Genomic DNA, 27,963 nt, shown 5'->3' on the forward strand with positions numbered 1-27,963 from the left:
AACATTTTGAGAAAAATTTATTTCTTGGTAGTTTCACAATGCTATACTTTCAAAATCTCAACTCCATTATACAAATCAAACGTAATAATTACAGCCAAATGACACATACACAAGTTTGCACTCGGAAGTCCTATGATCACGCCAGCGTGTTCAATCACGTGGTCTTCAAGGTGCCGTGAAAAAAAAAAAAAAACTATTAGCATACTGCCGTCAATATTACTTGAAAGCATGGATTTCAACGTTTTCCCCAATTTTTTTTGGCATGAATGGACCACGGAAAAGTGGAAATATAGTAGTCTTAATTTCACGCTAGGACATGTTTTCTCCACTAGAGGGAACTCATGCGCTTTGGACGGGTTGTTAACTTGTTTCCTTTCTGTAGATTTTTCTAGTTGGAATTTGATGATTTTTGTGCATTTGTGCTAAGAAAAAAAAGATACCATTGTTTTTTTAAAAAATCGGACAGTGTTAGCAGCTACTCATTACTTGAGTATTCTTTTCACTGAATACTTTACTTGTACTTCAATTTTTGGATGACTACTTTCACTTCTGTAATATTTTAAAGTAACGCTACTCTACCCACCTTGACATGATCATTCATTACAAGTAAAAGATCCATAAAAAGATATTTTTGTAAGTGTTTTTATTTACATAATTCATCTTTTTAATATTTCACTTGTGTATTAGATAAGAGTTTTGGCTGTACAAGAAAAGGAAAAAAAAATTGCATCTGTAAGTTAAGCGGTGTTTGTGATTGTTTGCACTGGAGCGCTCCCTAGAGCATTTCCTTGTCATTACAACTCCTATCCCAGCAGAGGTGACAAGGTATTCTTTCAATAAAACTGCAGGTAGTCCTTGATCCGGCAAAGTTCTAAGGTTTAATATCACTTGGGGGCAAAAAAAAAAAAGCGGCCGTACCGTGGCACGCTTTAAGGGTCGGTTGCCTGCAGCATCTCCTCGATCTCCTGGTCCCACTGCTCATCCCGGTTGTCCGACTCGGCCACCACCTCGTAATCCTGGAGCTCCTGCTGCAGCTCCTTCTCCCAGTCTGACTGATCCTCTGCTCCCGAGAAGAAAAAATTATATTACATTATATGAAATGTGTCATTGAAGCAGTTGAAGATTTGTATCAGAATGATTCAAACCGACCGTCAACAGAGGGGAGGCTGTCCTTCTTGTCGAGCACTAGCTGCTCCATTCCTTTCTGCAGGTCCTCGCTGTCGATGGCCGCCGATTCAAAGGCGTCGCTCACAAATTCGGAGACGCCAGGACTGGTGGAGATGGAAAAATCTTCATCCGGAGCCGGCTAATGACACGCACACACAAATGAGTAATAAGAACACAAGAGGAGTGCGGGAGATGTCTACCATGCACCACCAAGCAGTAAATACAATAACCAGGCATGAAAATGGGTCAGGGGTTAAAAAGGTGAGAAGGGTGTGGAGGAAATATGTTCCGGTACACTCTATAACTAGGGCTGTCCCAAACGACTAATGTTCTCTCGATTAGTCAGCCGACTATTTTTACGATTAGTCTACTAATCAAATCCCCCCCCCCCCCTTTTTTTTCTTCTAATTTAGCAATGAAATTTTTGATGACGCTTATTAATTCACAAAAACATTTTGGAACACTTAAATTCTTTATTAAAGTACAAATAAACACGTAAATAACAAGAATAAATCACAAATAAACAACGTGGGTAAATGCTGATAGCATTAAGTAGTGATAAAGAATGTAATGTAAACAGATTCAGAACACTGACTTCGCCTTTCCAACATGATTCAAAACATTTCTTAAAAAAATGAATATAGCACTAATATTATAGTATACTACTATATATAGTAGTAGTATAATAATTATTCATTGCCAATTAGATTTGTCATAAAGGGTGTCATTTTTAAGCTATTCTTAGTGTAGAAACTGAATTCTGAAATATGTGGGATTAACTCCAGAAATTGTTATTTATATGACCAAAATGGTGTGCTTTTATTTTGAAATGTTCACAGGAAGTACGTTCGCTAAACCACTAACAGTAAGCTTTACACTACTCAAAAAAAGCTTTTTGTCATTGCATGTGGTGTTAATAATCATTTTTTCATTTTTTTTTTCGTTTGCAAATGCTGTTAACCAGCGATTTTTCATGTTTGAAGTGTCACCTTTTAACCGCAAGGTTGCCTTTTGGTGAACACTGCCAATGTTTTATAGCAGGATAAAGTAGGTTGTCATTTTTCCCCATTAGCCTCATATTAACAAGCTAATGTTTACAGTGTTTAATATAGATGTGTTTCCTCATTTTGTATGTCTGAACTTTAATTCTCTGGCGTGTTGATGAAAAATAAATATTGGTGAAAGGAACGAGTCCCATATGCCCTCAGCACGCACACACAAATGTATGCACGCGCGCGGCGATAAAACACAGCCGTGAAAATTATCGCCCTCATTTTTATGTACCGTGCAATAAATGGATTCATTGCATATCACGACAGGCTTAGCAACTAGCAAAACATGTCATTAGTTAGTTAGATGGATTTACAATCTGCCAGCTTGTAACTGTCTCCTGTCGTCTTCCAAAATTACAACTGAGTGACAGCGCTTTAGGTGTTAATTCACGGTCGTCGAGCAGCCAAGCTTGGCATTGAAGAGACAGGACACAACAGTGTACACTCCTTTGTTTCGTTGAAATAAATGTTTTGGTCACTCTGGTGCGCTTTTTTGCCTTTGTGCCGCTTTCCCCGCTTGCATACCAAGAATCCGATATTAAAAAACAAAATCCTCAGACCCCCCCTAAAAAAATTTCCTTGGATCTACACAATTCACGTAGGTCACCCTTTTCGACTTCAAAACGGCAAATTTCGCTAAAAGGTGTGCGATTTTCATGCTACAACTGGGTGACAGCGCTTTAGGTGTTAATTCACGGTTGTCGTGCAGCCAAGCTTGGCATTGAAGAGACAGGACACAACAGTGTACCCTCCTTTGTTTCGTTGAAATAAATGTTTTGGTCACTCTGGTGCGCTTTTTTGGCTTTGTGCCGCTTTCCCCGCTTGCATACCAAGAATCCGATATTAAAAAAAAAAAATCCTCTGACCTCCCCCCAAAATATTTTCCTTGGATCTACACAATTCACGTAGGTCACCCTTTTCGACTTCAAAACGGCGAATTTCGCTAAAAGGTGTGAGATTTTCATGCCATATTAACACACCGTATTTGCATCTCTGGCTTGTCAAAGTCAGCAATGTTGACGCTTCAAGAGTTCAAACTTTTGAGATCACATTTTTAAACATAGCACATGAAATCTTAACAATTTTCTGACAGATTTCCACTTTTGTCTCAATAAATCAGAACATTCTATGTAAATTATTTTTTCAATATGCATACAATTTTACATTATTTTAATTACATATTTAAACCTCCCCCCTTCAACTGCTCAACTCGTTTCTAATGAAAACTTTGTGGAAACTTTTTTGTTTCTTAAAATACAACTTTTACTTACGTTCAATAAATATGTATATATTTTTTACATTACTCTTGTAGAATAGGAAAACAACAAATGTAAAAATAGTAATCGGGCTGTCATTTTTGGACTATAATGCTGCCTTCAAATGCTCTAGGAAAGATGATCCTGACCACTTGCTAATTGGTAATTACTAGTATGCGTTGTTAAAAAAAAAAAAAAAAAAGATGGACTTCATTTTGGTCTATTGGGTGGGCAAAATTATTTCAGACCTATTAATTCATCTACTCCACCAAGAGAATGCATCAAAAAGCAAACAGTAGGTTTCTGTTTGTAACTGAACATTTTAGCAAATACTTAAATATTTCATCGAAGAACACGTTTTTCATGATGATGGCGAGACGATAACGAACTAAAAACGTGTTTTGGGAGACAAAAACATAACAAGTCATTGTCAAGTTTTCATTGGACGAGAACGAGACCAAAATGTACAATAGTTTCCGTCACATCTTCACAATGTGTGACATTTTATGTGTAGTTAGCCTGCATCATAGCAGTGTCTGGTTGTGTCACTCGTGACATGCTGCACCCCCCCTCCCCCACTCTAACTCACCAGTGTCATCTCCAGTCACTCCAGCTTGCACACATGATAAGATTTGTTTCGTTATCTTGGCCAGAGAGTATATACACTGTTGCTTTAGTCTTTAAAGGTCTATGAAGAATGATCATCACTACAGCTGGGAATCTTTGGCCACCTAACGATTCGATTACGATTATGATTCAGAGGCTCCGATTCGATTATAGAACGATTATTGATGCACCCCCCTCCTTTTTTTTTTTTTTTTTTTTTTTAAATTTTTTAAAATGTTTTGTACATTAGTTCCAAAATTGTTCAAAAATACTCTCAGGCTAAACCAAACTACTATTTCAGTATCAAGTTAACATATAGCAGTAAATAAAATATACAAAAATAACAGTAAATAAAAAACTCCAGTCCCCATTCTGTATCAGCAGCTTTAAACTACATTCAATTCATTTAATGTTGTGAATCAACCGTTAAAGTTGTTAAAATTGCTCCCGTTATTCCATAATTTCCCTTTTGTCTACTTTCGACATGTGAAAGTTTAAAAACTATTTTAAAGATAGATTCAAGTCAATATTTTACCGATTTAGGAGTATTTTAGATAAAAAGTTAATTAGGTTTGCTTGGAAGGTTCGCTACAACAGCCTTTCAGGGAAGTGTACTGCTTTAAGATGGCGGCCGTTTACTAACGCCCGCATCTAGCTTCTTTGAAGATGTGCTGCTAACGCTACCGAATCTATAATGCATCTAGTCCTATATAAATTATATCTACCGTAACATTATGTGGATGTACTTTGTAACAGCTTTTCGGCAGCAGTCAGGTATGTTGTTGTGTTTTTTTTAAACTTGTGGCATGTGTTGAGCTAGAGCCGTGAGTTGAGCATTGGCATTACCCGAGGGGCCGGGTAATGAGAAGCATGAGGTTTAGCTACTCTTGCTTCGGTCTTCATTGACCGCGCGGCGCGCTGAGTGTGTTGTACTTCCGCTTTATTTGGCATATTTCAATAATCGGAATTTGGATGTTTGTGAATTGTTCTCGAATCTTTCACGGCCGAATCGCGAATAACCTAAGAATCCGAAATTTTGCACACCTCTAATCATCACACACTTAATGTAACTTGTAGCATTAGCATCGCAGTTGCGCTGGCAGTGCGACGTCCTCTTAAACTCTTGGACATTTTTTTTTTTTTTACATACAATTCATGGCGTTCGGGTGGGTATAATTAATTGAAAATAATGTACTGTTTTTCCTGCTGAGTATGTACTATCACCTAGTTGGCATTTTCCTTGTAGACGCTACAATATGCTTGTCTCTCAATGTTCATTCAAAGTTATTGGACACTTATTTATTTATGGAGCAATTTTTAAAAAATTTTACAGACGAAAACATTTTTAGTAAATGTCGACTAAAACTAGACGAAATTAGTTTTGAGTTTTCGTCAACAAAAACGACACATTTTGAGATGACTAAAATATGACTAAGACTATTAAGTATCATTGTCTAAAAATAAGATACAATTAAAATTCCTGCCAAAAACCACACTGACTTGGTTAAAAATAATAAGTGTTAAATAAATGTGTACACGTTATTATTCTAGGAGAATACGGCTTGAGGAGGCGTATATGGGCAATCTTTGACTCGACAAGTGGTATTTACCATCATTACAACACCACATGAAGGCAGCATTAGATGCACTTTACATATATGCCACACTGTAAAATGAGATGGGAAAAGTCTGATATGCATCGTCCAAAAATATGGTAATAACGAAAAAAAAAAAAAAATACTAATAATACTGATAAAAATATAAAGTATTTTCCTCAGTATAAGACGCACCTTTAATGAATGGCCTATTTTTAAACTGTTTTCATATAAAGGATGCACCGCATTACTAAGTGGCAGTAGTAGTAGTGGTTGGGGTTGCGTTATGCATCCGATAGAAGGAGCTGCGCTAAAGGGAGTGTCATGCCATGATTAGCCAATATTGATCTTTATAAAGGTGTGCCTTTTATTGCGGAAAATAGTGTATATGAAATATGAATAATAAAAATAACATTAGATTTTTAATTCTTGTAAAATTTGAAAATTCAACTCATTCACCGTCATCGAAAGGAATTAGAGCTGAAACGAGTACTCGAGCAACTCGAGTAACTCGAGTTTAAAAACTGATCCGAGTAATTTTATTCACCTCGAGTAATCGTTTAGTTTGACAGCTCTCAGCATCACGTTTTGCTCGGACTACTTTTAATGCGGGACAACGCGCTGTCACGTGCGGAGAGGAAGAAGGGGGAAAAAAAAAAACTTACTGCAGCCGACAGCCGCCACAAACAACGCCGACGTTGCTAAATACTAGCCCATACGATGCTACGTTGGTACAGGTAGCGTCTCATGCGTCTCATAGAGATCACATGTATGTTGAACTAGATGCTAAATGACAGACTCGGCCGCGTCTGGGCAGCTTTAGTAAACAGCCGCCATCTTAAAGCAGTAGAGCGCTAAGCGCTAATAAAGAGCGCTAAGCGCTAATAAATAAGATTAACGTTCCTGTTCTGAAGTCACGTTAGCCCTGCGGAGGGCTAGGTTTCTATTAATTATGACCACTGTCGATGCTTGGCTAACGTGTCTTACATACAGGCTTTAACATAACATAGCATTGTGGAGTGATGAGGGTGTAAAATAAAAACTTAATCATGCTAACTATCAATTTTAGCTCAGTAGTCATTGCTGGATAAAACACCAAGTAGCACTGGTGCTAATGTGCTCCAATACAGCCTGTATCATACATTTATTTTGAACACTGCAAAAACTCTAAATCCTATCAGGACTTACAGTTTAGACTAACTTAAAACTTAACTAGAACTTAAAAATGGCTTGACACAAAGAGAAATTCAATTGAAAGACGTGGGAAAAAATCCAAACTTTTAAGTGATGTGTGTTATCAAGCGTAACGGCATTTTTAGGTAAGATATATATATATTTTTTTGTAATAAGATCTAAAGTTTTTTGAGTGAAAGCAGTGAATTAGTCTTTTTTTTTTTTTTTTTTAATTCTAGTTACATCTGAGATGCAATTGTTGGCTGTTTTCAACAATATACATCGAAAATAAAGACATTGATTGACTGAAAATGGTTCAAAATTAGATGAAATGTCTTGTTTTCTCATGTATATTTATAATTGCTCTTCACCTAAAAATATATTTGTTTTATCCGATTACTCGATTAATCGATAGAATTTTCAGTCGATTACTCGATTACTAAAATATTCGATAGCTGCAGCCCTAAAAGGAATAGACGTCCAATTCATTTAAACAGGGAGGACTTGCTTGGACTGCTCATTGGGAGGGGTGACTAAACGAATTCCAGTCCAAATGGATTGGACATCGAGCACGGTCAATGACAGCCAATGTAATGTGTTAAAATAAAAACTTTGGTCTTGCTATGTGAAAAGTAAACTTCATATTTTTTTTACTACCGTCTGGTTGTCGCTGATGGAAACGGGCGGCGTTTTGGGCCTGACGTTGTCTACGAGAACAAGAACAGCAGAAATGAGCTTAAGCGTATGTGACTGATTAAGTGATTGTGATACCATTCATGTATTCAGTGGTATACCTGTTAAAATGATGTCACTGGATGAGACGGTGTCCTGTCCGTCACCGGCCACTTTCTGCTGCTGCTGCTGCTGCTGGGCCGCCAATGCCGTCAGCTGAGCAGACTGTTTGACGAGCGAGACGCGGTAGAAGTAGTTTCTCCAGAATACTTCCTCCTTCACGCTGTCAATAATATTCCATAATAATACGGAGAAGTCATGAAGTCAGCTTCTAACCTGTTTGGGCCTTTTTCGTCCTCATTTTATAACATTTTTCTCGTAACATTTATTATTTCGGAAGACCTTTTTTTTTTTTTTTTCCAGCTGTCAAATAAAAATTCTCGAATGCCAACTTTGCCTTTTACTTGAATTCTAACATTTTTCAAGTTAATTGAATATTTAATTTTCCACATACACTGCTCAAAAAATAAAGGGAACACTAAAGTAACACATTGTAGATATGAATGAATGAAATATTTTAATGAAATACTTTAATATTTCCACAGTTGAATGTGCTGACAACAAAGAGCATCAATGAAAATCAAATGTATCAACCCATGGAGGTCCGGATTTTGAGTTATACTCAAAATTAAAGTGAAAAACACAACAGACTGATCCAATCTTGATGGAATGTGAAGTCAAAATGAGGCTCAGTCGTGTGTGTGGCTTCCGCATACGTGTACGACCTCTCTACAATGCCAATGCAAAATGACTGGTTTGAATGTTTCTGACCAAACAATCAGAAACGGGCCCCATGAAGATGGCCTGACATCCTGTACTGAGCCCCGTTCTCAATTAACTTCACCGCAGAGCTCAATCGGCATTTGCCATTGACCACCAGAATTTGCAACTAGGCCATTGGCTCTGTGCTCTTTACCGATGAAAGCAGGTTTAACCTGAGCACATGCCGTGGAGAACGTGATGCTGCTGCAATATCATTCAGCATGACCGGTGTAGTGGTTGGTCAGTGATGGTCAGGGTAGGCATGGAAGGACACACAGACCTCTACAGGTTAGATAATAGCAGCCTGACTGCTATTAAGAATCGGGATGAAATCCTTGGACCCATTGTCATAAGCTACGCTTGTGCAGAGGGACCTGGTTTCCTCCTGGTCCATGGCAATGCCCAACCTCATGTGGCTGGAGTATCCAAGCAGTTCCTGAAGGAAGAAGGAATTGATAACATTGACGGGCCCCACATTCTCCTGACCTAAATCCAATAGAACACCACTGGGACATTATGTTTAGGTCCATCTGGCAGTCAGGTTGCTCCTCTGACTGTCCATGCCCTGGTCCACATCTGGGAGGAGATCCCCCGGGACACCCGCCGTTGACACATTAGGAGCATGCTTAGGTGTTGTAGGGAGGTCATAGAGGCATGTGGAGGCCACGTACAGTACTGAGCCTCATTTTGACTTGTTTAAAGGACATTATATCAAAGTTGGATCAGACTGTAGTGTAGCCTGCAGTGTTGTTAATCTTACTTTAAAAAAGTAATTAATTACAGTTACAAATTACTTTTCCCAAAAAGTAATTGCGTTAGTAACTCAGTTACCTGAATGTAAGAGTAATAAGTTACTTAGCAAAGTAACTGGTGATAATTTTCATGTTGTTTTTTTTTTCTCAACCCCCCCCCCCCCCCCCCAAAAAAAAAAAAAGAAATAAAAAAGAAAAAAGAAAAAAAAAAAACAGGTGACACCATGTGAAGTTTAAAGGGTTTTTTTGGGACAATTCGCCCTAGCCCAATTCTTTACCCTAAACTTAACTAGACACAGGGGAATTGTGGATATTGCGATAACTAGATAGTAACCTTTGCTATGTGTGGAAGTCATTTAATGTTGTGAATCAACCGTTAAAGTTGTTAAAATTGCTCCCGTTATTGCATTAGTTCCCTTCTGTCTACTTTTGACATGTGTAAGTTTTAAAACTATTTCATCATTTAAAGATAGATTTAAATCAAGATTTTGCCGATTTAGGAGCATTTTAGATCAAAAGTTACTTAGGTCCGCTAGGAAGGTTCTCTACAACAGAGCCTTCCTGAGGAGTCTACTGCTTTAAGATGGCGGCTGTTTACTAATGCATCTAGTTCTTTATTATACATGTTGCTAATGCAGCCGTGTCAGTTTTTGCATCTAGTTCTGTATATATGTGATATCTACCGAAGCATCATGTGGGCGTAGTTTGTAGGCTATCAGCTACAGTCAGGTATTATTGGAGCCACCGAGCATAGTAGCATCGCGTTTGCAATGGCGTTACCCTCCCTTGCCTCCCCCCCACTCCTGCTCTGCTCTCTCGTCTCCGTGAGTCCGTCTTTCTCTTTTGACTTTTCTCACTCAGCCAACCAACATAGTAACGCACGCCTCAGTGACGGTAACGGCGTTGCCAAGATGAGAAAAGTAATTAATTAGATTACTCACTACTGAAGAAAATAACGCCGTTAGTAACGCCGTTATATTCTAACGCCGTTATTAACAACACTGGTAGCCTGGAACTTCAGACTCACCGCTGTTCCAGCTATAGAGTCTGGGACCCAGCTACTTATTGGCCTCTAGAACCCAAACAAAATCGTCCGTGCAATCAGTTTTGTTTATTTGGAGATGTGTGCTTAACGAGCAACGTCACTCTTGCGCGTCGAAAGTAGTCTCCACAACAACAGAGATGGCGAACGGGAGAGCCGAGAATATGTTCTTATCTGCGGTAATTTGTCTTTCTCGCACTAGCCATGTTGAATAAACTTCTCCGTTCTCCTCGTATGTTTACGTCCTCGCACTAGAGTTTCTTGTCGCTTTACCAAAATCACGTCCGCCAGTTGCTGATTGGTCCACTCCCCTGTCGGTTTGCTGTGACTTACTCCATCCTGGGAATTTGATCCGCGGAACAGTCGCCAGACTCTTATAGCTTTGCCTGGCACGGCCAGACTCTTCTCCCTGTGTTTTCCAAACACTGAGAGAATAGTCGCTGATTGGTCCACTCCGCTGTCTGTTTGCTGTGGCTTGCTCCGCCCTGGAAATTTTATCCGCTTAATGGTGGCTGGACTCAATAGCTGGAACAGCGGTGAGCCTGGAGTACCAGGCTACTTATAGCTGGAACAGCAGTAAGTCTTGAGTTCCAGGCGAACTGTAGTGTGTTTTTCCACTTTCATTTTGAGTTTAACTCCAAATTCAGACCTCTATGGATTGATACACTGGATTTTCATTGATAATTTTTGTGTGAGTGATTTTGTTGTCAGCACATTCAACCATGGAAAAAAATATAAATATAAAAATATTTAAATCATTCAACTCTATAATGTGTTACTTTAGCGTTCCCTTTATTTTTTGAGCAGTGTGTATTTCTCTGGAAGTATTTCCCCTTTAAAATCACAAATTTCCCCATAAAAATGTGTTGTTGTTTTTTTGGTCAAACAACATAAGTTGATAAAACACATTATCGTTCTCATCAAATTAAATAATCGCTCTAAAGTACAATTACCACTCATTAATTTCCTCTAGAAGGTAAGAACATTTTTCTCATGAAAAGTAACCATACACAGAGTAGGTACTGACTGTTTGGGGACGAGGTCAAAGCGCATGCGGTTAAGCAACTGGTCTTCCTCCAACATGACAGCAGCCAGCGGAAACATTTGCTCCATGTCGAAGTGGAACTGCACGCCAGCCGGTGGGTCACGCAAGAAATTTCGCTTGTCCTGAACGTAGAACATATTAGTTAACAGTCAAGACTTTTTTTTTTTTTTTTTTAAATGTGCAGTTTTTTTTCATTATTGTGCCTATTCTTTACTCTGCAATGCAACAAGTGTGTGCATGAATTAAAGTGGGGAGCGGGGGGATCATTGTCAAGACGAAAAACTGGCAGAGATTATGGCTGCAGCTATCAATTTTTTTAAGTAATCAACTCATCTGTCAATTAATTAGTCCGAATAATCGTGTTACCGGATTAGGAACATTTATTGCGATGAAGAATAAATTTTAGGAGACATAAAACAGAGACCTGCTAAGATTGTCCTTTCAAAAGACCATTTTTCCCGAGTGTTTTTTTTTTTTTTTCAAACTATGCAGAATTGCGCTTTCATTATACGAGAGCAATAAAGGCATTTAAAAATAAATCAAAATACTTGGGCTCAGCCTCAAACGGTATAAAAAAATGAATAAGGATCGAAGTATGAAAAAAAAACAATTGACTAACTTGCATGTCTGCTAGCTTAAAAACTTTTTTTTTTTTAACAATCCTCTTAACAAAACGTTCAAAGACAAACACATATTCCTTAAATACAACTTCATGCCAATTTCAAACCTCGAAAACACGACAGTAAAATCCATCATTTTCAAGCATTTAAAGCAGGGGTCCCCAAACTTTTTCCTGTGAGGGCCACATAACCCTTCTCTTCTCTGATGAGGGGCCGGGGTCAGTTTGTAACAGAAAAAGTGTGACGATTGCAGGAGTGCCTAAATGTAAAAATGTATTGTTTTTCAGAAAGCCACAATCAAATAACCCTTTCTGGATTCTTCACGGAACCAAAGTAAATAAAATAAAAATGATATAATATAATATAGTATAATATAATATAATTAGGGCTGTCAAACGATTAAAATTTTTAAGCGAGTTAATCACAGCTTAAAAATTAATCGTAATTAATCGCAATTCAAACATCTCTAAAATATGCCTTATTTTTCTGTAAATTATTGTTGGAATGGAAAGATAAGACACAAGACGGATATATACATTCAACATACTGTACATAAGTACTGTATTTGTTTATTATAACAATAAATCAACAAGATGGCATTAACATTAATATTCTGTCAAAGCAATCCCTGGATAGAACGACTTGTAGTTCTTAAAAGATAGATTTTAGTACAAATTATACAAATTTTATGTTAAAACCCCTCTTAATGTTTTCGTTTTAATAAAATTGGTAAAATTTTCAATCAAAAAAATTAACTAGTAGCTCACCATTGTTGATGTCAAGAATTACACAATGCTCATGGTGCATAAAATCAGTCGCACCTAAGCGCCAGCAGAGGGAGACAAAAAACACAAGTAACAAGTGGACATGACACTGCTGTCATTTTAATCTGTTTGAGCGGGGCATATGCGTTAATTGCGTCAAATATTTTAACGTGATTAATGAAAAAAATTAATTACCGCCCGTTAACTCGATAACTTTGACAGCCCTTAATATAATATAATATAATATAATATAATATAATATAATATAATATAATATAATATAATATAATATAATATAATATAATATAATATAATATAATATAATATAATATAATATAATATAATATAATATAATATAATATAATCAGGGGTGCACATAATTTTTTTGCCCAGGTTCTCAGAGGAGGACCTGGAGATGTGACTTGGTCCTCATTGAGCTTGAGAGCCGACCCACCTGATGCGATAAATTTATGACAAGCTTTACTTAGAGCCAATTAACTTTGATTAATTATATTAACAGTTAATGCTTGATTAACATCAACTGGCACAACAAAATTGCCATTACTTTGAAGTGAAATGTAAAGAAATAAACATAAAAGCACCAATTCAAAATAAAGGGCATTATGCGGCTCCCACATTAACTCCAAGCCTTTTTAAAAGTGGGATGTCCTCCTCATAAGACCTCATTGAACGTGTATGTTTAGCTTTGTAAAATGCGAGCAAAAACACGTTTGTCAGTGCATGTCGCTGTTCATTACCTTTATTCCGCCCTATTCCGCCACATGTCCATAGGGCGAGTGGGGTCCTGTTTGACATCGATAGTTTGCTTAATTGCCACATGCTCTCTGTTTTTTTCGTGCTTTTCAAAGTTTGGATGGCTGAAATTCTTTGACCCTACATAAAATGCGTTGCTCTAATCGGCGACATTGGGATTCTCACGGCACATTTTGTACCGCATTTCCGTGCGAGCATCATTCACTTCTAGCCATGGTACCTCCTGTAGCCACTTTTCAGCAAAAGTCCTTTTTTTCGGTAGCTCCGGTGACGTCTCTGTCGTCTGTCTGTCTTTTGACGGGGGTGGGGGAACACGGAAGTAATTACTCAGTGTGGCCTGCCTCATCGACATTTTGAGAAGTTATTTTCTCGTGTCCGCCGCAAATAGTGGTCAGCCATCGGTACGCAAAAGCGTATGGAAGCCGTTGAGGGCCAGCGCGTTTGTCTACGTCCAGTACGCATGTGCGGACCACTTATGTGCACCCCTGAATATAATATAATATAATATAATATCATGTAATGTAATATAATATAATAATACTGTATTAATTAAATAGATAATAACCAAATAACCATTGCTCAGTTCTTCACAGAAAAAAGCCAGGACATAAATAACTCTATTGGAAAAAAAAAAATAAATAAATAAATATTATTATTATTTTTTTTTAACAATTTTTTTTTTTTTGTTGTTCAGGGGACCGGACCAAATGTGGCCCGCGGGCCGTAGTTTGGGGACCCCTGATTTAAAGGACCCGTCCGAACTCCCCTAACAGCACCCCCTGCTGACGGATTTCCATCACTACGACGGAGAACTTTAACCAATGTGAATGGCTCGTATATTATATTTCTATCTACGTAATATTGCTTACAGCTGACAGAGCGAGGATCTGCTGCTGAATGGTCTCCTCCTCATTGTAACCAACCCAGGGAGGCACTGCTGCTTCTGAATAGACATGCCAAAAAAATAAAATAATAAAAAGGAGACTTAATAACTTTCACATATTTTATATTTTAATACGAGAGATTTCTATCCTACCTGATCTTTTGGACTTCTTTTCCTGGACAAACTTCTCTTGCTCTTTCTGAAAGTCTCCGAGGAAGGTCTGCACACAAACAAGGAGGTGTGTGATTACTCAACTTTATTCACTCAACAAATGTCACTCAACAAATTTCATGGTCAAATGACCAAAATCAGTGCACAACCAGTCCACCCGAGCAATGTTCCCTCTGATTTTTTATGTGTCTGAGCACACACACTAGCTCCCTGAGCACATTGCGGACAACGGTGAGCAACATCAGATGTGGCCACACACACCAGTATCACGCCTGTTCAAAACATCGGCTCATAGCAAGTTACCTAACTTATTGAAAGAATGAAATTACAGCAGCAATTTTAATTATTTTACCTTAATACAATTGGCCTACTTAAAATGACAGACCAAAATCGAGTTGTTCATAACATGTGTACTATGTTATATGTGAGAGTCCTGCTTTTTAACCATAGCAAGAGTCCTGCTTTGGCCTGGGTAAGGTCCAGTTGTAGCATGGGTGAGTTAATAAATAAAACTAAATAAACAACCGCAATGGGAGTACAGTATATCAAACTCCTACATTAAAACAGTTCAGACAATAAAGACACTCAAGATTCCTATTCTCTGTGTCTGACCAGGTACACTGCAAAAACACACCTCCTTAAAACTAGTTAAATTCCCTTCAGTGTAAATCTACTAGAAAAAAAGTGAAATTATCTGCCAGTGCTTCAAGTACATTTTACTCAGATTTCTTGAAGAAAAATAGCAAGCTGAACCCTTGTAAGGATAAGAGGCTCGGTAAATGAACGAATGAATGAAAATAAGCTTAAAATATTTATTGACAGCAATAAATTTGTATATTTAATCTTTAAAAAGCTTTGAAAGGTCACACATGTTTTTAATTCAAGAATAGCTATTTTGCAAAACATTATTTGTAAGCAATTTTTTCTTCATTTAGGTGAATAATGACCAAGTTTGGATGTATGGGCTTAATAAGAACAAATAGTTATATTGACTTAAAGTCAGTGGAATAATCTGACGCATTAATCTGTTAACTAGTCTTTAATACTCAAAACAAGATGGAGAAAATTATTTGACTAATTAAAAGGTTATAAATTTGCAGTGTATACAGGGTAGGTTTAAAAAAATAAAAATAAATAAATAAATAAAATTAAAAAACCAGGAAAAAATCTCACTCAGTTTCACCGCTTTTCTTCTGTTTGCACGAGGAGTGGGAACCTCAGGGCACCTCACGATACGATACGATTCGCGATACGAGGCTCACGATAATGATTATCTCACGATATCACGATACAGCGATTATCGATATTTTGGTCAGAAATTGGATACATGATATTCTACGATACAACTGTTGAAACGGAAAAAAAGATATTTCAAAATAGAAAAAATACTGTTTAAGTCATTTATTAAACAGTGACACCTTTTCTGTGCAGCATTGCTGTAAAGTATCAATCTACTGCAAATTGTGCACCTACACATAGAGAGGAAACAAACCACAACCACTGATATCTCTTGGAGAGATTATGATGAATGGCACCCTTAATTTCCTTTAAGTTTTAAATCTTAAAAAAAAAACATCAGTGCTGTAGGTGTCAGTCAGCAGTTGAGCTTGGAGAGGGGCAATGATAAAATTGGTGGGTCTTTTCTTCGTATATGACCTTTGTTGCCAAAAGCGTTGGTTTAAGCATTTCCACTATCTGCTTCAGCATTTGAGATGCCAGACTTGGTCAGTCACATTCTTCCTCACCTTAAAAATGACAAAATAAAACAAAAAATATTAGCAACTTAATAGCTTTTGAGTTGGAATCCAGATATATATATATTTTTTGTTGGAAATATTGAATTACAAAAAATATTAATTGAATCTATAGAAATAAAAAATGCAATAATGACCTATTTTTAATATGTAGGCTACATTAATTATCAAGCACATCACTTTATATATTTTGGAAGCTATTCTAACCATTTTTGTAACTTATTGTATCAAAATGGCAGTAATAGGAGTTTGTGTAGTAAACTAGATGGAAAGTGGTTCTCAAATAATATCAAATAAATCAGTAAATTCTCAAATAATATCAAATAAATCAGTAAATTCATGTGGGCTTGCTCAATATTCATTTTCATCCAGTTTAGGGTCCTGGTTTATTTTATATCATTCAACACCAAATATCATCAAAATAATACATGAAAATTAAAAATCAATTACATTGCAAAACTTTTTTACCTCAAGTGATGAAAGCAAAGCAGTGAAGAAATCGACAGGCTGCAGCCAGACTCTCTTGAGGAAATCCGGGTGTGCAACTCGTCACCAGCTCCCAGTGGACCTTATTTTTGTTAGACAGTTCTTGCATACAGCAAAGTCCTTGTTCACCTTACTTCCTTTCTGGTTGGTGTAAAATCTAAAGTGTGTCCCCATGTATGATTTGTAGCAATATTTTCTCATTTTTTCCTCCACCATTCTCACGAAGCTTTTTTATTTTTTCAACCCACTTGGAGCCTTCTCTCTTCTTCTCTAGACGACTTGTGCGCACTTTACCTTCACCGCCACTCCCGAGCGCCCCTAGTGGACCGCCAAGGAATTGCTCAACAAACACTCAGGAGTTTACAGCATCCATACTCCATTGTATGGCCAATATGTTAAATAAAAGTATCGATACTTGGCGGGAGCATATCGATAAACAATCGGGTTGCAAAATATCGCGATATATCGCTGTATCGAGATATTGTCACACTCTTAGTTTGCACATACTCCGAAAGCTATTCCATTTTCAAAGAACCGCATTTCTTTTTTACATTGGCTTGATGTAGTATCGCTGCCCTACCCTTTCACCATGATGGGGGGTTAGCATTTGCGTCTCTTAACTCCGCTGCACTGTTGTTAGCTAGCTAACTTGCATGGTGCATATGGGCAGGGCACATATGCACAACACTGTCAATGCTACGATTGGCTGCGTAGCGCAAGTGAAGTGAACTGTATTATATTATTGGCCCTGACACCTGTTGCTCATTGAGTTACGTTGCAAAATGGTACAGAAAACAATTTTTTGGGTCTAATTAACTAGATTATATCAGTGTTGTAAATCAGCACAGTAGTCAGGCTCACTTTTCTCCACCAATGGGAGCGTTGCGTTGCTGAATCGAAAGCACCAATAGAGCGTTGCGTTGCTGTATCGAACACACCGATCGGAGTGCCGCGCTGACATATCAAAGCAGTGTCGACAATTGGCCTACTAGCGTTGCCGTATCGAATGCATCAATCGGAGTGTCACCCTGACACATCACTGCTGCGCTGACAAACAGTCATCTTATTGACGCTACAATATGTTTTTGTTGAATTTTATTTTGTGCGCTGCATTAATTTTCTTGTGCACTAAGTATGTGCAAGCAGTGGGCGATTGCGCACATGCGCAGCTTAGAAGGAACATTGCACACGAGGGACCAAACTAAATAATAAAGTACTGGTGCACGATAATTATTGGTCCGATAATGGGAACTATGATGTCATCCCAGTAAATCCAATAACATTATTAATAGGACTGATAATATGTACTGTGCTGGCTTTACACAGCAGTATGGGAAATCAGTTGACTATTTGCATGGCATTGCTGCCACCTGCCGGTCAGAATAATTCACTGCATCTATTTTTTGTTACAGTTTGGCTCACAAGCTCATTCACTTACACAGTGCTGTGTCTAGCGGTAGCATTGAAAACCGTGAATGCTTTCTGAAACGTTTCCGCCTCGGAAATATATGTCTGTAAGTATTTTATGTTTACTATCACATATGGATGTGCAATATATGTTTACTTCTGTGGTGAAGGGTCATATCTACAGAACTTCATAAGTTGTTGTGTTATATAAGCCAGCCAATGCTTAACGCTAGTAGCTCAAGCTAGTGTGCAATGCTATACATATAATAGTTGTGTATATAAGTGTTTTGTGCAGTTTGTTGTATATTGAGTATTGAATATGTGTATTTTTCTGTTGTACTTTCACAATATTAAGACGAGTGTCTTCCCATAAAAGCAAGAAAAGACCAAGGCTTGTGGTTTAAGGAAGTGCATTCATTGTTAGCTGGCTGTCGGGCATTGCAGAAGTGAAACGCACCGTTTTGGGCAGTACTGGCGCGATTTTATTACCTGGAAATTACGTCATTTTTGGTCGGCATTGACTGTCAGAATGTTGGTCACTTCGTGTTTTGTTCCTGAGGGTGCGTTCCCGACGTTGTATTCAATTCAAGCTCATTAAGACTGTATTCCACCCCAGGCGATCCAAGAGAAGGGTGGAAGGAAGAATCCCGATGGCTTTGTTTTGTTGTCTTATTGGCTCTCTGCCTACTGCTTTGCAGGGTTTCCCCTACACATTAAATATTGTGGCACACCACCACAACAAAATAAAAGCCGCCACGCCGCACAAAGAGATGTTTTATTTATTTATATTTTTTAAGGCCGTTTCAAACTAACGGCAGCCTAATGCGAAGGGTTCAGAGGCAACCTATTCATTGTGTATTGTAATGTCCGTAACTATACGGGGGCCACCTTGAAAAGTGACGATCGGACAGGGAGCTGTGACGTAGAGGGAAGCGAGAAGGAGATAGCGGTCGCATGTCGCGGAAGTCTGCCGTTATTTTGTTATTCTTTTTCTTTATTATTGTTGCCACAATAAAGTGGCTAAGCCAATACAGACCCCTGTCCTTCTTCCCCCATCCGAGGCATTAGTGTATTTTTGATCGGACTTTTCGGCGAACGTGAGCGGTGGACGGCCGTCTTGGACGGAAAGGCAAATTTGAATGAATTTGTGCCGAGTGGCGGGTCAGAGTGTCGCCGCGCTAATGTGTCAACAACGCATTCAATAGCAGAAAATGCAGGGGTGTTACAGCGGACGGATATATGCAATCACGGCTGACGAAACCTTGATAAATGCACTTTTTCCCCCAAGTTTCACGAGCTCTGGGAGACTCCAAAAATGTCTCTCATAACCTCCTTGCTAAGCTAAATGGTACCTCGATGTGCGTTTGTGTGGAAAAGTACTTCACGAACAACAACAACAACAACAAAAAAGCTAGTAAAACTCTTTACACGGCAATTAGAATTTCCCCCTAAACCTTGAAATGGCTCCATTACAAGGACGTAGGTTTGGTCTCAATATTGTTGGGGACGCTATAACTGCATAACCTGCATGTACACTTTTTGCTGGGAACAGGACATTAATAAAACCAAACTGATTAGGTGAACGGGGGTCAGGGCTTAATTTCTCACCAATATGAACCTAATTAATTGATAGGCTAAATGATCAATGCAAAAATAAATCTGTATTGACTTATACTAACTTTCACACTGCAAATTTATAACATTTCAATGTGATGATTTTTCTTAAATCTATTCGAAAAAAAAAAATCCATTTTGTTTTGAGTGTTAAAGACTAGTTAACAGATTAATGGGTCAGATTATTCAATTTACTTTAGGTAAATATTACAATTTGTTCTTATTAAGCCCATACATATAAAGGTTGGTCATTTTTCACCAAAATCAAGGGGGAAAATGATTTCAAATAATGTTTTGAACAATATCGCTTCTTGAAAGAAGAACATTTCTGACGAAAAAAAAAAAAAAAAGATTAAATATACTCACTTTTTGCTTAAAATAAGTGTGTTAAGATTATTTTCAGATACCGGTAGCTGTTTTTTATTTCAAGAAATCTGAGTAAAATTTACTTGAAGCTCTGGTAGATAATTTCACTTATTTCTAGTAGATTTACACTGAAAATGAGGGAATTTAACTAGTCAAAAAATGGTGCCATTGTAAGTCTGAACATAATGAAAGTAATTCACTTAATAATGGTAGGGGCAATTCTATCCTTACAAAATATGTGAAGACAATCTAAATGACCTCTATAACTGAACTCATTATATAATGCAAATAAGGTTGCCTAAATGTTGGTGGGGACAATTTGAGCATCCTGAAAAGTTCCTAGTGTTATGTTCCTAACATCCCGATGCAAACCTACGCCATTGGTCCATTAACAGAAGGACTAGTATTGTTGTGTTAATGTAGTACATTAAGGACTACGAGATGTTAGTAGTACTATTGCTACGGGGGGAAAAAAGTCGTATTATTACATAGTGTAATGTAGCTGTAATCAGCAACGCATTTTACGTACATGTACCTGGTTAATGAAATATTTCAAGTAGATCTCTGTTATGGTTCTTTTTGGGTAACAAATTGCGAAAAAAAAAAAAAAGAATTGTCATTATATGACGCAGTTTTGCCGTGGCACGATATGGTGAGGCGGTCCGACTCTGATGCAGCCCACCACCGCAGCTTAAAAAAATCTTAGGGGGAAACCCTGTTTAGTATTTCATTGATCCTCGTTGACCTACTGTCACGGACCCATTGTGTTTTTCCCCCTTTTCCGCGATCGCGTGTATTTTAGTATTTAACAAACCATTGAATGCATCCCTACGTTGTTTTCTGCTTTGAAGTACAACCTTGTTTCCGCAGTAGCGGACCTTAACATTGGCAACGAAATAAATCAAACATTTCCAAAGATGGACGATGGACTCTCTTCCTCTGTTGTACTGTCACGGACGTGTTGTGTAATTCCCCCTTTTCAGCTATTGTGTGTATTAAATCAACAATTGAACGCATCCCTCCATTGTTTTCTGCTTTGAAGTACAACCTTGTTTCTTTAGTAGCGGACTCTTAACATCGGCAACAAAATAAAGCACACATTTCCGATGATACACTCTCTTCCTTGCCTCTACGATTGCGTAGCAACTATTTCATTATGTTTTCAGTTTAATTTAGGTCTTTCCAGCTTGCTATGTTGATAACTGCGATGTTTATCTACCCCTTTTTGTCTTACTGCGAACAGGGAGGAAGATGCGATTGGTAGAGGTGGGAATCTTTGGGCACCCAACGATTCGATTACGATTCAGAGGCTACGATTCGATTATAAATCAATTATTGATGACACCCTCCCCCCGCTATTAGCTGATTTTAATGTTTTGTACATTAGTTACAAAAGCTAAGAAAAAAAAAAAGCCTCGCAGGCTTAAATAAACGACTATTTCAGTATCAAGTTAACAGTTAAAAACAATAAATAGTATACTCAAATATACTCAAATCAAGGGTTGGGCATCGAGCATCGATGGGAACCAGTTCTAACAATCCGGTGCTCCCGGAATCGTTCGAATTTTTAAATTTCGATTCCTTGTTTCGATGCCCTGACCGCCAAGCGGACAAAAATTGCTAGAGTTTAAAGAGTGATATTTATATACAAGTTAAAAATTACCCCAGTGAGAAGTTCACTTAATTTTAAAAATCGTCGAGAAGTTAAGACTTTAATATAAACGATGCAATTTTTGTTTTACCCTGCATTTTTTTTAAATTCTGCCTCTTAAAAGAATCGGAATCGTTCGGAACCGGAATCGAAACGTTGAATTGGGATCGGAACCGGAATCGCTAAATTTCAAACGATGCCCAACCCTACTCAAATCCCCATTCTGTATCAGCAGCCTTAAACTACATTCAATTAATTTAATGTTGTGAATCAACCGTTAAAGTTGTTAAAATTGCTCCCGTTATTCCATAGTTTCCCTTTTGTCTACTTTCGACATGTGAAAGTTTTTAAACTATTTTAAAGATGGATTCAAGTCAATATTTTACCGATTTAGGAGTATTTTAGATAAAAAGTTAATTAGGTTCGCTTGGAAGGTTCGCTACAACAGCCTTGCAGGGAAGTCTACTGCTTTAAGATGGCGGCCGTTTACTAACGCCCGCATCTAGCTTTCTGTCCACGTGCTGCTATCGCCACAGAGTCTATAGTGCATCTAGTCCTATATAAATATGATATCTACCGTAACATTACGTGGACGTACTTTGTTGCAGCGTCGGCAGCAGTCAGGTATGTTGTTGTTGTTTTTTTTTCATCTCGCGGCACGAGTTGAGCATTGGCATTACCCGAGGGGCCGGGTAATGACAAACAATATGTCTAGCTACTCTCGCTCCGTTCCTCATTGCGTCCCGAAGACTGCGCGGCGCGCTGAGTGCGTTTTACTTCCGCTTTACTTGACATATTTCAATAATCGGAATTTGGATGTTTGTGAGTCATTCTCGAATCTTCCATGGCCGGATCGAGAATAATCTAAGAATCGGAAATTTCGCACACCTCTAGCGATTGGCCCGCCATGATATTTTTGTCATCAGCCATCGTGCTGTGACCCGGGAATTTAAAGCCTGCTTGCATGCACACTGCTTCCCAGGAAAGTCCCGGACATTATACTAAGACGCGACCAGTAAAATGTCCGCTTAATCTCTGTGTCAGTAAACCCGGGAAATTGTTTTCACATACAACTGCTGCACGGCTAAATCCCGCGATATTCCCGGTGTTTCGGAGTGTGTGAAAGGGCTCATAAGGACGCTCGCCACGCTAAAGTTGATTCCTAGGTGTGTGATTATCACTCAGCACAGACTTTTAAAAGCTAAATCAAAATTGCAAATTCTCTCTTGCCAAAATAAGAAAACAAATCTTATAATGCGTTTCAAAACAAGCAAGCCTCTATTGCAGTTTGGCTTGAAGCACATGCTAAACACCAGTGGGGCCAGCACATGTCACATAAGTGACACGACCCAAACACTGCTACCATGCAAGCTGACATACTACACGTACCTTAAGAAAATGTCACGCATTGTGATCAGATGACGGGAATTATGTCGCATTTTCATCTTGTCAGATGAAAATTGGCATTAATTCCGTTGATTTTTAGTCTTCCGAGACTCATTTTAGCTCATCATCGCCGTGAAAAAAAAAATTGTTCGTTGACAAATATTTTCGTTATCATCGTTGACAAAAACAACAATGCTGCTAACTCAAAGGCATACTCTTGGAATGTAATGATGAATAAGGATTACATGAATATTTGTATAAATGAACCTTATCAATAATGCCGTCGATCTTCCCCTCCTCGACGCTCCTCTTAATGCTCTGTGCTGTTACGACCACTGACTCGGACAGCTTCTTGGTTGCATTGGATGCAAAACTGAAGATGAAGTCTGGACAGAGAAGGTGGAGGATGTTTAGAAAGATCATTAATTAACAAAATCATTAATTAAACACAATATTCTAGTCTTTCACCATGCTCATGAAGCGTGTCTGTCACTCATGTAAACATTGCTAATATTTTGGCCAGAGGCTGCATCTGACTATTGGTAAATGTGGAAATGACCATGTCTTTTTGGAAGAAAAAAGCTCTGATTTTCGTTCTGACTCTGAGATTATGTATTCTGATTCCCGATGACAAAGTATGTGTGGCATGACTTCATTACTACTACCAGTTTTTCTTGATGGGGACAAGTACTGTAGTTGAGGTTTTGAGAGGTAGGAATTTGTATTGCATCCCACAGAGCTACTATTTTCAATTATGTTAATGCATATAAAGATGAATAAAAAGTGAACCCACAAAATATACCTGATTGTTTTCATCATTTAAATATATATATTTGGATTTATACCCCGTTGATAGTACCAAAAACATCTAGGCTGTTGTATTGACTTTGAATACATCGAACTTGAAAATGCAATTTCTGAAGAAATTGTGTGGAGATACTTTGCTCTCCCAAGGGTCATTTCCTTTTAAGTTTGGGGCATTTCCTAGACACTTCCTTGTTAACTCATGGAATCATTGAATTTTCACCCCCCCCTCAAATAAATAGATGTCTATTTACATCAATGGAAGGCAACTTTATTTTGAGGTTACTTACAGATCACTTCCTGTATGTTTTTGAGTAACTTCCTGCAAATTTTAAGGCATTTAGGGGTTTGTTCCTGAACATTTTGGATTATTTCCTGTTTACGTTGTGGCATTTCATCACCTTATCAAAGCATTATATATACAATCAAGTTTCTCCAACACACACACGTCAATATACAAATGGAAAAGATTGATTGTATGTACAGTGGGGCAAATAAGTGTTTAGTCAACCACCAATTGTGCAGGTTCTCCTACTTGAAAAGATTAGAGAGGCCTGTAATTGTCAACATGGGTAAACCTCAACCATGAGAGACAGAATGTAGGAAAAAAAAAACAGAAAATCACAGTTTGGTTTTTAAAGAATTTATTTCCAAATTAGAGTGGAAAATAAGTCACCTACAAACAAGCAAGACTTCTGGCTGTCAAAGAGGTCTAACTTCTAACGAGGTCTAACGAGACTCCACTCGTTACCTGGATTAATAGCACCTGTTTTAACTCATTATCGGTATGAAAGACACCTGTCCACAACCTCAGTCAGTCACACTCCAAACTCCACTATGGCAAAGACCAAAGAGCTGTCGAAGGACACCAAAGACAAAATTGTAGACCTGCACCAGGCTGGGAAGACTGAATCTGCAATAGGTAAAACACGTGGTGTAAAGAAATCAACTGTGGGAGCAATTATTAGAAAATGGAAGACATACAAGACCACTGATAATCTCCCTCGATCTGGGGCTCCATGCAAGTTCTCACCTATGGCGTCAAAATGATAACAAGAACGGTGAGTAAAAAACCCAGAACCACACGGGGGGACCTAGTGAATGACCTACAGAGAGCTGGGACCACAGTAACAAAGGCTACTATCAGTAACACAATGCGCCACCAGGGACTCAAATCCTGCACTGCCAGACGTGTCCCCCTGTTGAAGAAAGTACACGTCCAGGCCCGTCTGTTGTTCGCTAGAGAGCATTTGGATGATCCAGAAGAGGACTGGGAGAATGTGTTATGGTCAGGTGAAACCAAAATAGAACTTTTTGGTAGAAACCCAGGTTCTCGTGTTTGGAGGAGAAAGAAAACTGAATTGCATCCGAAGAACACCCTACCCACTGTGAAGCATGGGGGTGGAAACATCATGCTTTGGGGCTGTTTTTCTGCAAAGGGACCAGGACGACTGATCTGTGTAAAGGAAAGAATGAATGGGGCCATGTATCGAGAGATTTTGAGTGAAAATCTCCTTCCATCAGCAAGGGCATTGAAGATGAGACGTGGCTGGGTCTTTCAGCATAACAATGATCCCAAACACACAGCCAGGGTAACAAAAGAGTGGCTTCGTAAGAAGCATTTCAAGGACATGAAGTGTCCTAGCCAGTCTCCAGATCTCAACCCCAGAGAAAATTTGTGGAGGGAGTTGAAAGTCCGTGTTGCCCAACGACAGCCCCAAAACATCACTGCTCTGGAGGAGATCTGCATGGAGGAATGGGTCAAAATACCAGCAATAGTGTGTGAAAAGCTTGTGAAGAGTTACAGAAAACGTTTGGCATCCGTTATTGCCAACAAAGGGTACATAACAAAGTATTGAGATGAACTTTTGGTACTGACCAAATACTTATTTTCCAAAATGATTTGCAAATAAATTCTTTAAAAATCAAACAATGTGATTTTCTGTTTTTTTCCCCACATTCTGTCTCTCATGGTTGAGGTTAACCCATGTTGACAATTACAGGCCTCTCTAATATTTTCAAGTGGGAGAACTTGCACAATTAGTGGTTGACAAAATACTTATTTGCCCCACTGTATATTTTCACTATTTTGCACATTCTATTCATTTCTGGTGGTCTACTGTGTTATACCTGTTTTGACCATAGTCTGTAGGAGAGGTGTGCAAAATTTCCGATTCTTAGATTATTCACGATTCGGCCGTGGAAGATTCGAGAACGATTCACAAACATCCAAATTCCGATTATTGAAATATACCAAGTAAAGCGGAAGTACAACACACTCAGCGCGCCGTGCAGTCTTCGGGACGGAATGGAGCGGGAGTAGCTAAACACCATGCTTCTCATTACCCGGACCCTCGGGCAATGCCAATGCTCAACTCGCGGCTCTAGCTCAACTCATGCCACGAGATTAAAAAAAAAACAAAAAACACAACAACATACCTGACTGCTTCCTAAAAGCTGCTACAAAGTACAGCCACATAATGTTAGGGTAGATATCATTTATATAGGACTAGAATGATTATAGATTCGGTAGCGTTAGCAGCACATCTTCAAAAAAGTTAGATGAGGGCGTTAGTAAACGGCCGCCATCTTAAAGCAGTACACTTCCCTGCAAGGCTGTTGTAGCGAACCTTCCAAGCAAACCTAATTAACTTTTTATCTAAAATACTCCTAAATCAGTAAAATATTGACTTGAATCTATCTTTAAAATAGTTTTTAAATGTTCACATGTCGAAAGTAGACAAAAGGGAAATTATGGAATAACGGGAGCAATTTTAACAACTTTAACGGTTGATTCACAACATTAAATGAATTGAATGTAGTTTAACGCTGCTGATACAGAATGGGAACTGGAGTTTTTTTTATTTAATGTTATTTTTGTATATTTGTTTACTGCTATATGTTAACTTGATACTGAAATAGTAGTTTGGTTTAGCCTGAGAGTATTTTTGAACAATTTTGGAACTAATGTACAAAACTTAGAAAAGAAAAAAAAAAAAAAAAGGAGGGGGGTGCATCAATAATCGTTTTATAATCGAATCGGAGCCTCTGAATCGTAATCGTAATCGAATCGTTAGGTGCCCAAAGATTCCCAGCTCTAGTATGTAGGATGGACAAAAACGCCTATGACCATACCTGCTGTTTCTGTTGAATTATTAAATATATAACTATTCTAGTTTTGCTGTTGTTGAATGTTTATCCTAACAAGTTGAATAAATATCAAGCTTTAAAACGGTTCGTTGAACATGTTTGGTTGTCAATGGGACGTCACATCAATATCACAAATTTTGACTTTTTTTTTTTTGTCTTTTTGAGTCCAAAATGTTGGTTATAATTGGTCAGTGAAGACAACAACAGTTATGGCCTCCTGAAAAAAGGGACCCAAAAATGACATTGTGTACATTTTTGTTTCTTTAAACTATAAAGGAAACGTCAAAAGCATGCAAAATAGGTCCAGACTTTAAAGGGGTTAAAGTATGTAGGTTGTGCAGTGTGCCGAAAAAATGGACTGGGGGACAAAAAATACAAATTTTGTATGTGAGGAACTTTGATTTGTTAGGCATCCCCAAAACCAAACGTCGATTACGTCACCCAAAAACCCAAACATGGGTAAAAAACTGAGTCCGTTGTTTTCATCGCGAAGTTCCACGATTACTGTTCTAACCACTATTATAATCAATGCTATGACTCACCGCCAAGTCCTTTATTGAGCTCCTGATTCGTCTCCACGTCACCTCGTTCTTCTTCATGGTGGCCATCAGCATCCACTTGCTGTTTGTTTACCTCGTTTTGTGCTTCCACCACTTTTTCCTCCAGCTTCTGCTTGTCTTCCTCTTCCGTGTCATTCGACGTGTTGGCGTCCGTCGGGTTCTCCAAGCCCAACCAAGAGCCTAAACCTCGCAACATTGTCAAATAAACTGATTTTCTGGCAGGGAAAACGTTCTTTAGGTAAAGGAACCGCTTCGAAAAGGAAGCTACAGCTTCCAGAAGTTCCCGGAAGTAAGACTCTAACCGGATTTCTTCTTCGCTTGTTTACGCTGCCTATTCTTCTTTGTTTGTATTGACCGACAATTTACCGCCATCTAGTGATCTGAACTGTAC

The 27,963-nt window shown here is 38.3% G+C and overlaps 1 protein-coding gene across 1 annotated transcript; it reads right to left on the reverse strand.

Annotated features, from left to right (window-relative positions):
* Positions 1–27,898, reverse strand: syap1 (synapse associated protein 1). Its single transcript, XM_057850435.1, has 9 exons — positions 27,555–27,898; positions 23,326–23,444; positions 14,377–14,443; positions 14,210–14,283; positions 11,165–11,304; positions 7,644–7,804; positions 7,507–7,556; positions 1,150–1,306; positions 1–1,060 (listed from the first exon to the last, which is right to left on the reverse strand). Exons 1-9 carry the CDS (start codon positions 27,766–27,768, stop codon positions 930–932), a joined length of 1,113 nt encoding a protein of 370 aa, XP_057706418.1. The 5' UTR covers positions 27,769–27,898; the 3' UTR covers positions 1–929.
* Between the last annotated feature and the right edge of the window lie 65 nt (positions 27,899–27,963).

Source organism: Corythoichthys intestinalis, chromosome 1 (assembly GCF_030265065.1).
Source record: "Corythoichthys intestinalis isolate RoL2023-P3 chromosome 1, ASM3026506v1, whole genome shotgun sequence".
In the NCBI taxonomy this organism is placed as follows: domain Eukaryota; kingdom Metazoa; phylum Chordata; class Actinopteri; order Syngnathiformes; family Syngnathidae; genus Corythoichthys; species Corythoichthys intestinalis.